This window comes from Rhinoderma darwinii, chromosome 3 (genome assembly GCF_050947455.1).
Source record: "Rhinoderma darwinii isolate aRhiDar2 chromosome 3, aRhiDar2.hap1, whole genome shotgun sequence".
In the NCBI taxonomy this organism is placed as follows: domain Eukaryota; kingdom Metazoa; phylum Chordata; class Amphibia; order Anura; family Rhinodermatidae; genus Rhinoderma; species Rhinoderma darwinii.
The window spans coordinates 400,056,319-400,072,378 of record NC_134689.1 but is presented as its reverse complement, the minus strand read 5'-3'; the positions used below and the strand labels follow the sequence as shown (position 1 = coordinate 400,072,378).

General features: G+C 37.1%; 1 protein-coding gene across 1 annotated transcript; it reads left to right on the top strand.

The window, feature by feature from the left end:
* Window positions 1–280: 280 nt before the first annotated feature.
* Window positions 281–14,952, top strand: GET3 (guided entry of tail-anchored proteins factor 3, ATPase). The gene is made up of 7 exons (XM_075859101.1): window positions 281–471; window positions 1,116–1,263; window positions 1,802–1,950; window positions 2,940–3,090; window positions 3,183–3,290; window positions 8,428–8,625; window positions 14,386–14,952. Exons 1-7 carry the CDS (start codon window positions 329–331, stop codon window positions 14,515–14,517), a joined length of 1,029 nt encoding a protein of 342 aa, XP_075715216.1. The 5' UTR covers window positions 281–328; the 3' UTR covers window positions 14,518–14,952.
* Window positions 14,953–16,060: the final 1,108 nt, after the last annotated feature.

Genomic DNA, 16,060 nt, shown 5'->3' with positions numbered 1-16,060 from the left:
CTATCGTCTTCCTCACTACTTGTGATTGACATATAATTCGGACAATCAGGAATTTGGAAGAAACCGGTTATTCAATGACGTTTTGCTGTTATGAGTTTGACAGTGATAGGCATAAAATTTAGCCAATCATAAAATAGGATGTTTCTGTCCACGCATCGATTGACATTGATTGACATATAAAGTAACCAATGGCTTAAACGAAGTTACTATGGGGCTTGCTTGGATTGGTTAGTGGAGATTTTGGTTGGTCTGACTGTGTAGGTCTGTGCGGTGGGGGTGGGTGGGGAGAAAAGGTTGGCTGCCTAAGGTCACGTGATTCAACGGGAAGATGGCTGCGCCGGTGGATGATGAGTTTGAAGATGCTCCAGATGTAGAGCCGCTAGAACCTACGTTACTGAATGTTATTGAACAGCGCTCCCTCAGATGGATCTTTGTAGGAGGAAAGGGCGGAGTGGGCAAGACTACTTGCAGGTAAGCGGCAGGGAATATGCAGGGCGGAGGTGGACTGAACCAAGTGTGCACCCATGACGGGATATGTGTGGGTGATACTATTTTTATTTATAAAGAAGGGGTTCGGTGGCATTGTAGTCTTCGGCTAGACTGAAACAATGCAGCAGTGGGTGACTCCTGGCTCTTTAACTGTGGTGGAACTACATATTCCAGCATGCTTTGGTGCTTTGCATTCTGGGATGTGTACTTTTTTTTTTTTTTACTGTACAGTCATCTGATAATAGAAAACTAACTGTCCTCCTGCATTATAGGACCTCAGTCTTACCTGTTAGGGGCGTGTCTGACAACAATGTAGTTGACTGTTTCCAGTAGCAACCATCAGAATTGTGAGTCACGTGGCCCCTCAGCCAATCAGCAGAGACCAGATTATGTGCATATAATGTCCTGACTGTGCAGTGGGAATGCCACTCATCCTTACAGCTGGCAAGACGTATATAGTAGGGAAGCGGCTGAGAATTGGCATCCCCGCAGCTTCTCTTCAGTGCGTATACAATGTCATAGTTTCAGAGCAGCAGTTTTCAGACTGAGCTGCTTAGCAGTGTAAACAGTGGGGAGAACATAGCAATGACTGTATAAATGGCAGCTGAGAAGTGTGTCCCCCGCAGTTGCAGCCTGGCCGTCCAGCTATCTCGGATTCGGGAGAGCGTACTGATTATATCCACGGACCCCGCTCATAACATCTCCGACGCCTTCGACCAGAAGTTCTCCAAGGTCCCCACCAAAGTGCACGGCTATGATAACCTCTTTGCCATGGTGAGTTGGCTCCATTGTTGTCCTATTTTGGTGTTCAGTCCAATGTCCTGCGTCCTCTCCGCTCATCAGATTACGATAGAACGTAAAACCTTATCAGCATTTCCCAGTTCCCAGTTCACAGTCCACACGTACACGGATATACAGTGAGACGTCTTCTGCACTGGTGTCCGGGAGAGCTGAGCGATGATCTGGCCGCCATTACCGCTCCCACAGTGGCCGTCACCCAACTCTCTCACAGTCCAGAACAGGAATTGAATATATAAGCGTTTAGGATTAATACAAAGTATGTAATATCCCGAGCAGCAGAAACGTCATATTTCATCTGTCCGTCAGTTTATCGTCATAAATATAAGCTACTGCCCCACCCCGCCATGTACCAAATATAACACGGCTGTCTGTTTATGGGGCAGAGGGGTCTTTGAGCTGCTTTAGGAAACAGGACCCGGGTGCAAATGTTACCTCTGCATCCCCTATATCTGCCCACGTTGTCTGTGTCTTCTCTAGTCTGTTAAGCTGCGGCTTTGTGTCCCCTGTGCAGGAGATCGACCCGAGCCTGGGGGTGGCTGAGCTTCCTGACGAGATCTTTGAGGAGGACAATATGCTGAGTATGGGCAAGAAGATGATGCAGGAAGCCATGAGCGCCTTTCCTGGGATAGATGAAGCCATGAGCTACGCGGAGGTGATGAGGTGAGGAAGCGCTACATGTCTGGTCTCTCCTGTACTGATATAAAAGGGGAACGCAAACCCCGAAGGCCAAAAAAAACCATCCTTAGGCCCCATGCACACGACCGTAAAAACTCCCATAATTACTGGCCGATAGACTTCTATTGGCCACGGGCACCTTCCCGTATGCTTAAGGGAAGGTGCCCGTGCCATTGAAAAAGATAGAACATGTCCTATTTCAGGCCGTAATTACTGCACGGACAGGCCCATAGAAGTCTATGGGGCTCCAGTAATTACGGGTGACTACGTGTGTGCACCCATAATTACGGGAGCGTTGCTAGGCGACGTCAGTGTATAGTCACTGTCCAGGGTGCTGAAAGAGTTAAACGATTGGAAGTAACTCTTTCAGCACCCGGGACAGTGACTTCCGATCACAATATAGATAAAGCTGTAAAAAAAAAAAAAAAAAAGACGTTCATACTTACCCAGAACTCCCTTCTTCTTGCTCCTGGGATGACGTTATAGCCCATGTGACCGCTGCAGCCAATCACTGGCTGCAGCGGTCACATGGACTGCCACGTCATCCAGGGAGTTCGGACTGGATGTCAAGAGAGGGACGCGTCACCAAGGCAACGGCCGGAAAAGTATGAATTTCTTTTACTTTTATTATGGAAAGGGCTGCCCCTTCTCTCTATCCTGCACTGATCGAGAGAAGGGGCTGCCGATTAGTGCAGTGTAATTTTGCAGCCACAGACGGGTGGAATACTGGTGACACCAGACCCGTATTTACGGGCACGGGTCCGTAAATACTGGTGCAATACGGGTCAAATACGTGTGACCAAGGACCCGTATTTACGGGTGGACAAAAATACGGTTGTGTGCATGAGGCCTTAACATGTGCTGCTCACACAAGTGCAGGATTTGTTACAGTGACTCTTCTAAGAGTCCGTACAGCCCTTTAAGCAGGATGTGATCACAAGCATATGGTCGCTGATTCAGCCCGTCTCTTTTAGGCTGGTGAAAGGCATGAATTTCTCAGTCGTGGTCTTCGATACGGCCCCCACCGGGCACACACTTCGACTCCTCAATTTCCCGACCATTGTGGAACGAGGCTTGGGTAGACTGATGCAGATCAAGAATCAGATAAGCCCATTTATTTCCCAGGTAAAGCCCCTCCTCATTCAATGGCTGGTATAAGTCCTGTGCTTGCTGTGAGCCCCTAGTAATAATTTCATGTTCTTACTCACTGCCCTCAGATGTGTAATATGTTGGGTCTTGGGGACATGAATGCGGACCAGCTGGCTTCCAAGCTAGAAGAGACTCTCCCTGTCATCCGGTCGGTCAGTGAGCAATTCAAGGATCCGGTGAGAAGTGTAACTAATGTGACAGACTAACTGCTTATAATCCGCATAAGCTGCGTTCTCTATATAATGGTTTAGTGGTTAAGAAGGCTTCTCCAATTGTGTACACCTTCAGACCGAAGTCTTTCATGTAATATTACCCAATAAAGAAGAATATAACGTCTATAATACTGCTCCTATATACAAGAATATAACTACTATAATACTGCCCCTATATACAAGAATATAACTACTATAATACTGCCCCCTATATGCAAGAATATAACTACTATAATACTGCCCCCTATATACAAGAATATAACTACTATAATACATCCCCACTATGTACAAGAATATAACCACTATAATACTGCTCCTATATACAAGAATATAACTACTATAATACTGCCCCTATATACAAGAATATAACTACTATAATACTGCTCCTATATACAAGAATATAACTACTATAATACTGCCCCCTATGTACAAGAATATAACTACTATAATACTGCTCCTATATACAAGAATATAACTACTATAATACTGCTCCTATATACAAGAATAGAACTACTATAATACTGCCCCTATATACAAGAATATAACTACTATAATACTGCCCCCTATATGCAAGAATATAACTACTATAATACTGCCCCCTATATACAAGAATATAACTACTATAATACATCCCCACTATGTACAAGAATATAACCACTATAATACTGCTCCTATATACAAGAATATAACTACTATAATACTGCCCCTATATACAAGAATATAACTACTATAATACTGCTCCTATATACAAGAATATAACTACTATAATACTGCCCCCTATGTACAAGAATATAACTACTATAATACTGCTCCTATATACAAGAATATAACTACTATAATACTGCTCCTATATCCAAGAATAGAACTACTATAATACTGCCCCTATATACAAGAATATAACTACTATAATACTGCCCCCTATATGCAAGAATATAACTACTATAATACTGCCCCCTATATACAAGAATATAACTACTATAATACATCCCCACTATGTACAAGAATATAACCACTATAATACTGCTCCTATATACAAGAATATAACTACTATAATACTGCCCCTATATACAAGAATATAACTACTATAATACTGCTCCTATATACAAGAATATAACTACTATAATACTGCCCCCTATGTACAAGAATATAACTACTATAATACTGCCCCCTATATACAAGAATATAACTACTATAATACTGCCCCCTATATACAAGAATATAACTACTATAATACTGCCTCCTATATACAAGAATATAACTATAATACTGCTCCCTATATACAAGAATATAACTACTATAATACTGCCCCTATATACAAGAATATAACTACTATAATACTGCCCCCTATATACAAGAATATAACTACTATAATACTGCCCCCTATATACAAGAATATAACTACTATAATACTGCCCCTATATACAAGAATATAACTACTATAATACTGCCCCTATATACAAGAATATAACTACTATAATACTGCCCCCTATATACAAGAATATAACTACTATAATACTGCCTCCTATATACAAGCATATAACTACTATAATACTACCCCCTATATACAAGAATATAACTACTATAATACTGCTCCCTATATACAAGAATATAACTACTATAATACTGCCCCCTATATACAAGAATATAACTACAATAATACTGCTCCCTATATACAAGAATATAACTACTATAATACTACCCCCCTATGTACAAGAATATAACTACTATAATACTGCCCCCTATGTACAAGAATATAACTACTATAATACTACCCCCCTATGTACAAGAATATAACTACTATAAGGGCATGACCACACATGGCGGAATTCCTCCGCAACTGTCCGCATCAATGCCGCACAGAATCTGCGTTGCAGATTCTGCAGCGGATCTGCACAAAATGTGCAGTACATTGATGCGGACTGGCCGCTGCGGACTGCAGGAAAAGTGCTTCTCTTCTCCCTATTCAGTGCAGGATAGAGAGAAGGGACAGCACTTTCCCTAGTGAAAGTCAAAGAAATTCATACTTACCGCCCGTTGTCTTGGTGACGCGTCCCTCTTTCGGCATCCGGCCCGACCTCCCTGGATGACGCACCAGTCCATGTGACCGCTGCAGCCTGTGCTTGGCCTGTGATTGGCTGCAGCCGTCACTTACACTGAAACGTCATCCTGGGAGGCCGGACTGGAGACAGACGCAGGGAGTTCTCGGTAAGTATGAACTTATATTTTTTTTTTACAGATACATGTATATTGAGATCGGTAGTCACTGTCCCGGGTGCAGAAACAGTTACTGCCGATCGCGTAACTCATTCAGCACCCTGGACAGTGACTATTTACAGACGTCTCCTAGCAACGCTCCCGTCATTACGGGAGCCCCATTGACTTCCTCAGTCTGGCTGTAGACCTAGAAATACATAGGTCCAGCCAGAATGAAGAAATGTCATGGTAGTAAAAACAATACGCTCCGCAGCACACATAAGATCTGCGGACTTCATTGCGGAATTTTGACTCTCCATTGAAGTCAATGGAGAAATTCCGCCATGAGTCCGCAACCAGTCCGCCACTGCTCCGCAACAGACAGAGCATGCTGCGGACACCAAATTCCGCTCCGCAGCCTATGCTCCGCAGCGGAATTGTACGCATCGTGTAAACGAACACTGCTAAATTAAAGTGAAAGTCAATGGAGAAACGGCTCCGCTGCGGATTAACGCTGCGGAGTGTCCGCAGCGGAATTTAAGTGAAATTCCGCCATGTGTGAACCCGCCCTAATACTGCCCCTATATACAAGACTATAACTACTATAATACTGCTCCTATGTACAAGACTATAACTACTATAATACTGCTCCTATATACAAGAATATAACTACTATAATACTGCCTCCTATATACAAGAATAGAACTACTATAATACTGCCCCTATATACAAGAATATAACTACTATAATACTGCCCCTATATACAAGACTATAACTACTATAATACTGCCCCATATGTACAAGAATAGAACTACTATAATACTGCCCCTATATACAAGAATATAACTACTATAATACTGCTCCTATATACAAGAATATAACTACTATAATACTGCTCCTATATACAAGAATATAACTACTATAATACTGCCCCCTATGTACAAGAATATAACTACTATAATACTGCCCCATATGTACAAGAATATAACTACTATAATACTGCCCCTATATACAATAATATAACTACTATAATACTGCCCCATATGTACAAGAATATAACTACTATAATACTGCCCCATATGTACAAGACTATAACTACTATAATACTGCTCCTATGTACAAGACTATAACTACTATAATACTGCTCCTATATACAAGAATATAACTACTATAATACTGCCTCCTATATACAAGAATAGAACTACTATAATACTGCCCCTATATACAAGAATATAACTACTATAATACTGCCCCTATATACAAGACTATAACTACTATAATACTGCTCCTATGTACAAGACTATAACTACTATAATACTGCTCCTATATACAATAATATAACTACTATAATACTGTCTCTATATACAAGAATATAACTACTATAATACTGCCCCTATATACAAGAATATAACTAGTATAATACTGATCCTATATACAAGAATATAACTACTATAATACTGCCTCCTATGTACAAGAATATAACTACTATAATACTGCCCCTATATACAAGAATATAACTACTATAATACTGCCCCTATATACAAGAATATAACTACTATAATACTGCCCCCTATATACAAGAATATAACTACTATAATACTGCCCCCTATATACAAGAATATAACTACTATAATACTGCCCCCTATATACAAGAATATAACTACTATAATACTGCCCCCTATATACAAGAATATAACTACTATAATACTGTCTCTATATACAAGAATATAACTACTATAATACTGCTCCTATATACAAGAATATAACTAGTATAATAGTAATCCTATATACAAGAATATAACTACTATAATACTGCCTCCTATGTACAAGAATATAACTATTATAATACTGCCCCTATATACAAGAATATAACTACTATAATACTGCCCCTATATACAAGAATATAACTACTATAATACTGCCCCTATATACAAGAATATAACTACTATAATACTGCCCCTATATACAAGAATATAACTACTATAATACTGCCCCCTATATACAAGAATATAACTACTATAATACTGCCCCCTATATACAAGAATATAACTACTATAATACTGCCCCTATATACAAGAATATAACTACTATAATACTGCCCCTATATACAAGAATATAACTACTATAATACTGCCCCTATATACAAGAATATAACTACTATAATACTGACCCTATATACACAAGAATATAACTACTATAATACTGCCCCTATATACACAAGAATATAACTACTATAATACTGCCCCTAATGTACAAGAATATAACTACTATAATACTGCCCCTTATATACAAGAATATAACTACTATAATACTGCTCCTATATACAAGAATATAACTACTATAATACTGCCCCTATATACAAGAATATAACTACTATATTACTGCCCCCTATATACAAGAATATAACTATATAATACTGCCCCTATACACAAGAATATAACTACTATAATACTGCCCCGTGTACAAGAATATAACTACTATAATACTGCTACTATATACAAGAATATAACTACTATAATACTGCTCCTATATACAAGAATATAACTACTATAATACTGCCCCCTATATACAAGAATATAACGACTATAATACTGCTCCTATATAGAATATACCTACTATAATACTGCCCCCTATATACAAGAATATAACTACTATAATACTGCCCCTATGTACAAGAATATAACTACTATAATACTGCCCCCATATACAAGAATATAACTACTATAATACTGCCCCTATGTACAAGAATATAACTACTATAATACTGCCCCCATATACAAGAATATAACTACTATAATACTGCCAACTATGTACAAGAATATAACTACAATAATACTGTCCCCTTATAGACTCGAACTGCTGGAAATTGATACCTTGCTGATGTATGTTTTTATTGTCTGGTGAACAGGAGCAGACCACCTTCATCTGTGTCTGTATTGCTGAGTTCTTGTCACTGTATGAAACTGAGCGGCTAATCCAGGAGTTGGCCAAGTGTAAAATAGACACTCACAATATTATCGTCAACCAGTTGGTATTTCCTGAACCTGAGAAACCATGTCGCATGTGTGAGGCCAGACACAAGATTCAGTCAAAGTACCTGGACCAGGTAAGTAATACGTGAGGAGAGGGCACCTTATGAAAAGGGTTATTCGTGAATTAAAACATCACCACAGTATAATACTGCCCCTTATGTACAAGAATATAGCTACTATAATACTGCCCCCTATATACAAGAATATAACTACTATAATTCTGCTCCCTATGTACAAGAATATAACTACTATAATACTGCCCCCTATATACAAGAATATAACTACTATAATACTGCTCCCTATATACAAGAATATAACTACTATAATACTGCCCCTATATACAAGAATATATCTACTATAATACTGCTCCCTATATACAAGAATATAACTACTATAATACTGCCCCTTATGTACAAGAATATAACTACTATAATACTGCCCCCTATATACAAGAATATAACTACTATAATTCTGCTCCCTATGTACAAGAATATAACTACTATAATACTGCCCCCTATATACAAGAATATAACTACTATAATACTGCTCCCTATATACAAGAATATAACTACTATAATACTGGCCCCTGTATACAAGAATATAACTACAATAATACTGCCTCCTATATACAAGAATATAACTACTATAATACTGCTCCCTATATACAAGAATATAACTACTATAATACGGCCCCTATATACAAGAATATAACTACTATAATACTGCCCCCTATATACAAGAATGTAACTACTATAATACTGCCCCCTATATACAAGAATATAACTACTATAATACTGCCCCTATGTACAAGAATATAACCACTATAATACTGCTCCTATATACAAGAATATAACTACTATAATACTGCTCCTATATACAAGAATATAACTACTATAATACTGCCTCCTATATACAAGAATATAACTACTATAACACTGCCCCCTATATACAAGAATATAACTACTATAATACTGTCCCTATATACAAGAATATAACTACTATAATACTGCTCCCTATATACAAGAATATAACTACTATAATACTGTCCCTATATACAAGAATATAACTACTATAATACTGCCTCCTATATACAAGAATATAACTACTATAATACTGCCTCCTATATACAAGAATATAACTACTATAATACTGCCCCTATATACAAGAATATAACTGCTATAATACTGCCCCTATATACAAGAATATAACTGCTATAATACTGCCCCTATATACAAGAATATAACTACTATAATACTGCCCCCTATATACAAGAATATAACTACTATAATACTGCCTCCTATATACAAGACTATAACTACTATAATACTGCCCCTATATACAAGAATATAACTACTATAATACTGCCCCCTATATACAAGAATATAACTACTATAATACTGCTCCTATATACAAGAATATAACTACTATAATACTGCCCCCTATATACAAGAATATAACTACTATAATACTGCCCCCTATATACAAGAATATAACTACTATAATATTGCCCCTATATACAAGAATATAACTACTATAATACTGCCCCCTATATACAAGAATATAACTACTATAATACTGCTCCCTATATACAAGAATATAACTACTATAATACTGTCCCTATATACAAGAATATAACTACTATAATACTGCCTCCTATATACAAGAATATAACTACTAGAATACTGCCCCTATATACAAGAATATAACTACTATAATACTGCCCCTATATACAAGAATATAACTGCTATAATACTGCCCCTATATACAAGAATATAACTGCTATAATACTGCCCCTATATACAAGAATATAACTACTATAATACTGCCCCCTATATACAAGAATATAACTACTATAATACTGCCTCCTATATACAAGACTATAATACTGCCCCTATATACAAGAATATAACTACTATAATACTGCCTCCTATATACAAGACTATAATACTGCCCCTATATACAAGAATATAACTACTATAATACTGCCCCCTATATACAAGAATATAACTACTATAATACTGCCCCTATATACAAGAATATAACTACTATAATACTGCCCCTATATACAAGATTATAACTACTATAATACTGCTCCTAGATACAAGAATATAACTACTATAATACTGCCCCCTATATACAAGAATATAACTACTATAATATTGCCCCCTATATACAAGAATATAACTACTATAATATTGCCCCTATATACAAGAATATAACTACTATAATACTGCCCCCTATATACAAGAATATAACTAATATAATACTGCCCCTATATACAAGAATATAACTACTATAATATTGCCCCCTATATACAAGAATATAACTACTATAATATTGCCCCTATATACAAGAATATAACTACTATAATACTGCCCCCTATATACAAGAATATAACTACTATAATACTGCCCTCTATATACAAGAATATAACTACTATAATACTGCCCCCTATGTACAAGAATATAACTACTATAATACTGCCCCTATATACAAGAATATAACTACTATAATATTGCCCCCTATATACAAGAATATAACTACTATAATATTGCCCCCTATATACAAGAATATAACTAATATAATACTGCCCCTATATACAAGAATATAACTACTATAATACTGCCTCCTATATACAAGAATATTACTACTATAATACTGCTCCTATATACAAGAATATAACTACTATAATACTGCTCCTATATACAAGAATATAACTACTAGAATACTGCCCCTATATACAAGAATATAACTACTATAATACTGCTCCTATATACAAGAATATAACTACTATAATACTGCCTCCTATATACAAGAATATAACTACTATAATACTGCCCCCTATATACAAGAATATAACTACTATAATACTGCGCCTATATACAAGAATATAACCACTATAATACTGCCCCCTATGTACAAGAATATAACTACTATAATACTGCGCCTATATACAAGAATATAACCACTATAATACTGCCCCCTATGTACAAGAATATAACTACTATAATACTGCTCCTATATACAAGAATATAACTACTATAATACTGCCCACTATATGCAAGAATATAACTACTATAATACTGCTCCTATATACAAGAATATAACTACTATAATACTGCCCACTATATGCAAGAATATAACTACTATAATACTGCTCCTATATACAAGAATATAACTACTATAATACTGCTCCTATATACAAGAATATAACTACTATAATACTGCCCCTATATACAAGAATATAACTACTATAATACTGCTCCTATATACAAGAATATAACTACTATAATACTGCTCCTATATACAAGAATATAACTACTATAATACTGCCCCTATATACAAGAATATAACTACTATAATACTGCTCCTATATACAAGAATATAACTACTATAATACTGCCTCCTATATACAAGAATATAACTACTATAATACGGTCTCCTATGTACAAGAATATAACTACTATAATACTGCTCCTACGTACAAGAATATAACTACTATAATACTGCCCCCTATATACAAGAATATAACTACTATAATACTGCCCCTATGTACAAGAATATAACTACTATAATACTGCCCCCTATGTACAAGAATATAACTACTATAATACTGCTCCCTATATACAAGTATATAACTACTATAATACTGCCCCCTATATACAAGAATATAACTACTATAATACTGCCCCTATATAAAAGAATATAACTACTATAATACTGCCCCTATATACAAGAATATAACTACTATAATACTGCCCCCTATATACAAGAATATAACTACTATAATACTGCCCCCTATATACAAGAATATAACTACTATAATACTGCCCCCTATATACAAGAATATAACTACTATAATACTGCCCCCTATATACAAGAATATAACTACTATAATACTGCCCCTATGTACAAGAATTTAACTACTATAATACTGCTCCTATATACAAGAATATAACTACTATAATACTGCCCCTATATACAAGAATATAACTACTATAATACTGCCCCTATATACAAGAATATAACTACTATAATACTGCCCCTATATACAAGAATATAACTACTATAATACTGCCCCCTATATACAAGAATATAACTACTATAATACTGCCCCCTTTATACAAGAATATAACTACTATAATACTGCCCCCTATATACAAGAATATAACTACTATAATACTGCCCCTATGTACAAGAATGTAACTACTATAATACTGCCCCTATGTACAAGAATGTAACTACTATAATACTGCCCCTATGTACAAGAATATAACTACTATAATACTGCCCCCTTTATACAAGAATATAACTACTATAATACTGCTCCTATATACAAGAATATAGCTACTATAATACTGCCCCCTATATACAAGCATATAACTACTATAATACTGCCCCCTTTATACAAGAATATAACTACTATAATACTGCCCCCTATATACAAGCATGTAGTTACTATAATACTGCCCCTATATACAAGAATATAACCACTATAATACTGCCCCCTATATACAAGAATATAACTACTATAATACTGCCCCCTATGTACAAGAATATAACTACTATAATACTGCTCCCTATATACAAGTATATAACTACTATAATACTGCCCCCTATATACAAGAATATAACTACTATAATACTGCCCCTATATAAAAGAATATAACTACTATAATACTGCCCCTATATACAAGAATATAACTACTATAATACTGCCCCCTATATACAAGAATATAACTACTATAATACTGCCCCCTATATACAAGAATATAACTACTATAATACTGCCCCCTATATACAAGAATATAACTACTATAATACTGCCCCTATGTACAAGAATTTAACTACTATAATACTGCTCCTATATACAAGAATATAACTACTATAATACTGCCTCCTATGTACAAGAATATAACTACTATAATACTGCCTCCTATATACAAGAATATAACTACTATAATACTGCCCCCTATATACAAGAATATAACTACTATAATACTGCCCCTATATACAAGAATATAACTACTATAATACTGCCCCTATATACAAGAATATAACTACTATAATACTGCCCCCTATATACAAGAATATAACTACTATAATACTGCCCCCTTTATACAAGAATATAACTACTATAATACTGCCCCCTATATACAAGAATATAACTACTATAATACTGCCCCTATGTACAAGAATGTAACTACTATAATACTGCCCCTATGTACAAGAATATAACTACTATAATACTGCCCCCTTTATACAAGAATATAACTACTATAATACTGCTCCTATATACAAGAATATAGCTACTATAATACTGCCCCCTATATACAAGCATATAACTACTATAATACTGCTCCTATATACAAGAATATAACTACTATAATACTGCCCCCTATATACAAGAATATAACTACTATAATACTGCCCCCTTTATACAAGAATATAACTACTATAATACTGCCCCCTATATACAAGCATGTAGTTACTATAATACTGCCCCTATATACAAGAATATAACCACTATAATACTGCCCCCTATATACAAGCATGTAGTTACTATAATTGTACTGTTTAACCTTAGTCTCGTGCACTTCTTGACCGATAATCCAATATCCATGGATAATATAGGAATGAACAGTAATCTTGCTAGAGTTCAATAGATTCATCTGAGAATAACACATGTGTGTGACGTCTTCAAATTTGTGATACAGACCGGAGTGACTTGGGGAGTGTGCAACTTTTCCCTGTTGCCACTAGGTGTCCCTGAAGGAAATTTTCTGAAAGATCTTGATCTCCTATATAATGATCGCTATTTTTCTTGCTCATAGATGGAGGATCTTTATGAAGATTTCCATATTGTGAAGCTTCCCCTTCTCCCTCATGAGGTGCGAGGTGCCGAAAACGTCAACACCTTCTCTAACCTACTCCTGGAGCCCTACAAGCCACCAAGCGGGAAATGAGATGTTGAGGTGCTGGGCAACAACCTCCCTCTGTTTCACATACACTGCAGAGGCACCGGACACATACACCCCTCTGACTGACAGATCAGGTTCCATCCCTCCCAGAACCTCTTGTCTTCTGCCTCCATTTCCCCACTTTATTTTGGGAGTGGCCTATTTATTTTGAGATTTTGGGGACCCAGTTGCTTTGTACATCTATGTATTCACCTATTGTGTCTCTCTGTTGCCTGAGTCTTGTGTCTCAGCCTCTGTCTCTTCATCTCAAATGACCATCTACCCCATAAGAATGCTGCACCATGAATGAGTACGGAGCATGACTGCCACATGGACTGTAGTTACTGACCGGGTATCACCGATGCACCCGTCTCTTCCCTAAATATCACATTCTGTAGAGCTCCGGAGCAGGATGAGTATTAAACTCGGTTTATATAAAAATGTGTTGTGTGATCTTTATCAGGGGGGTCCACTACACGACTTGACTTTACTTTTGAAACCAAGTTATTTTTGCCACGCTCCCACTACCCTTTGTTTTTTTGCACTACGAGTATTGGTCGGCATGTGCCTACCAGCCTAGCCCTTTATATTGCAAGCTTTAATATTAAGGGCTAGGCTAATGGATCTGTGCTGAGCAATACTCGTATCGTAAAAAGCAGCGTTGATAGTGCCACACTCAGTGCCCCCTGTAATTAATGCCACATCAAGCACACTCACCTATCCCCGTTCCCATGTCCTCCAGCGATGCAGGGCTTGTCTCTTATGACCAGGCCTGCTCCAGCTGACCAATGCAGGCGGCACAATGACATCAGCGAACTGCCTGCATCACAAGAAGAGTGCCAAATGGCAGGGAAGGGAACTGATGGTTCCCTTGCCTCACCAGCCACGTTAATTGTATCCGTGTCCTAAGGGTGCGGATACAATAGAGTCCAATTGTACGTGAGGGCCTCTCAAGCTGCCAAGGGAATAGCGAAGCCCTGGTTACACGGATTTCCGGGAAACCCCACCATCCCTGCCTGTGCTCCTGGTCTCATACTAGGACATGCCACCATTGTCTGATCAGCTGGTATCTAATCGCTAGTGTCAGTGGTGCTAGAAGAGCGCTGTGCCACTTGGTCTCCTGCCCGCTCTTCTCTAATTTCTCCAGGTGGTCGTTCTGTAATAACGGTCAATGTGAATTCCTGGAAAAAGCAGAATATGTCTGTCCGGAGATAAAGTGGCACTACGTTCTCCTGGTACCACTGCCACTTAGTTCAAGGTCACATCAGTCAGACCCCAATTAATCAGACATTGGTGGCATATACTAGTGATATGCCTCCAATGTCTGTGGGGAGATTACCCCTTTAAGTTCTGTCTGAGGCCAGAAGCGGCTAGGCTAGGTTCCTGGTTAAGATATAATAATAGTTGCCCAATTCTTGATTGGTTAGAGCTCCTGACAGTAGCTGAACTAAAAGCGGTTCTCTGCTTTGGACAGTCTCTGCTTTTTAGAACGGTCCCTTGACAATAAGCTGATGACAAAGTTCCCCCCTGCTGGAACCCCCAGCGATCA

Bases quoted from the DNA above. Each gene is read 5' to 3' on its own strand.
- GET3 (XM_075859101.1), top strand. From the start codon at position 329: ATGGCTGCGCCGGTGGATGATGAGTTTGAAGATGCTCCAGATGTAGAG. The intron at 1,951-2,939 runs GTGAGGAAGCGC...CGTCTCTTTTAG, and splicing joins AGCTACGCGGAGGTGATGAG to GCTGGTGAAAGGCATGAATT. The intron at 3,091-3,182 runs GTAAAGCCCCTC...CACTGCCCTCAG, and splicing joins TAAGCCCATTTATTTCCCAG to ATGTGTAATATGTTGGGTCT.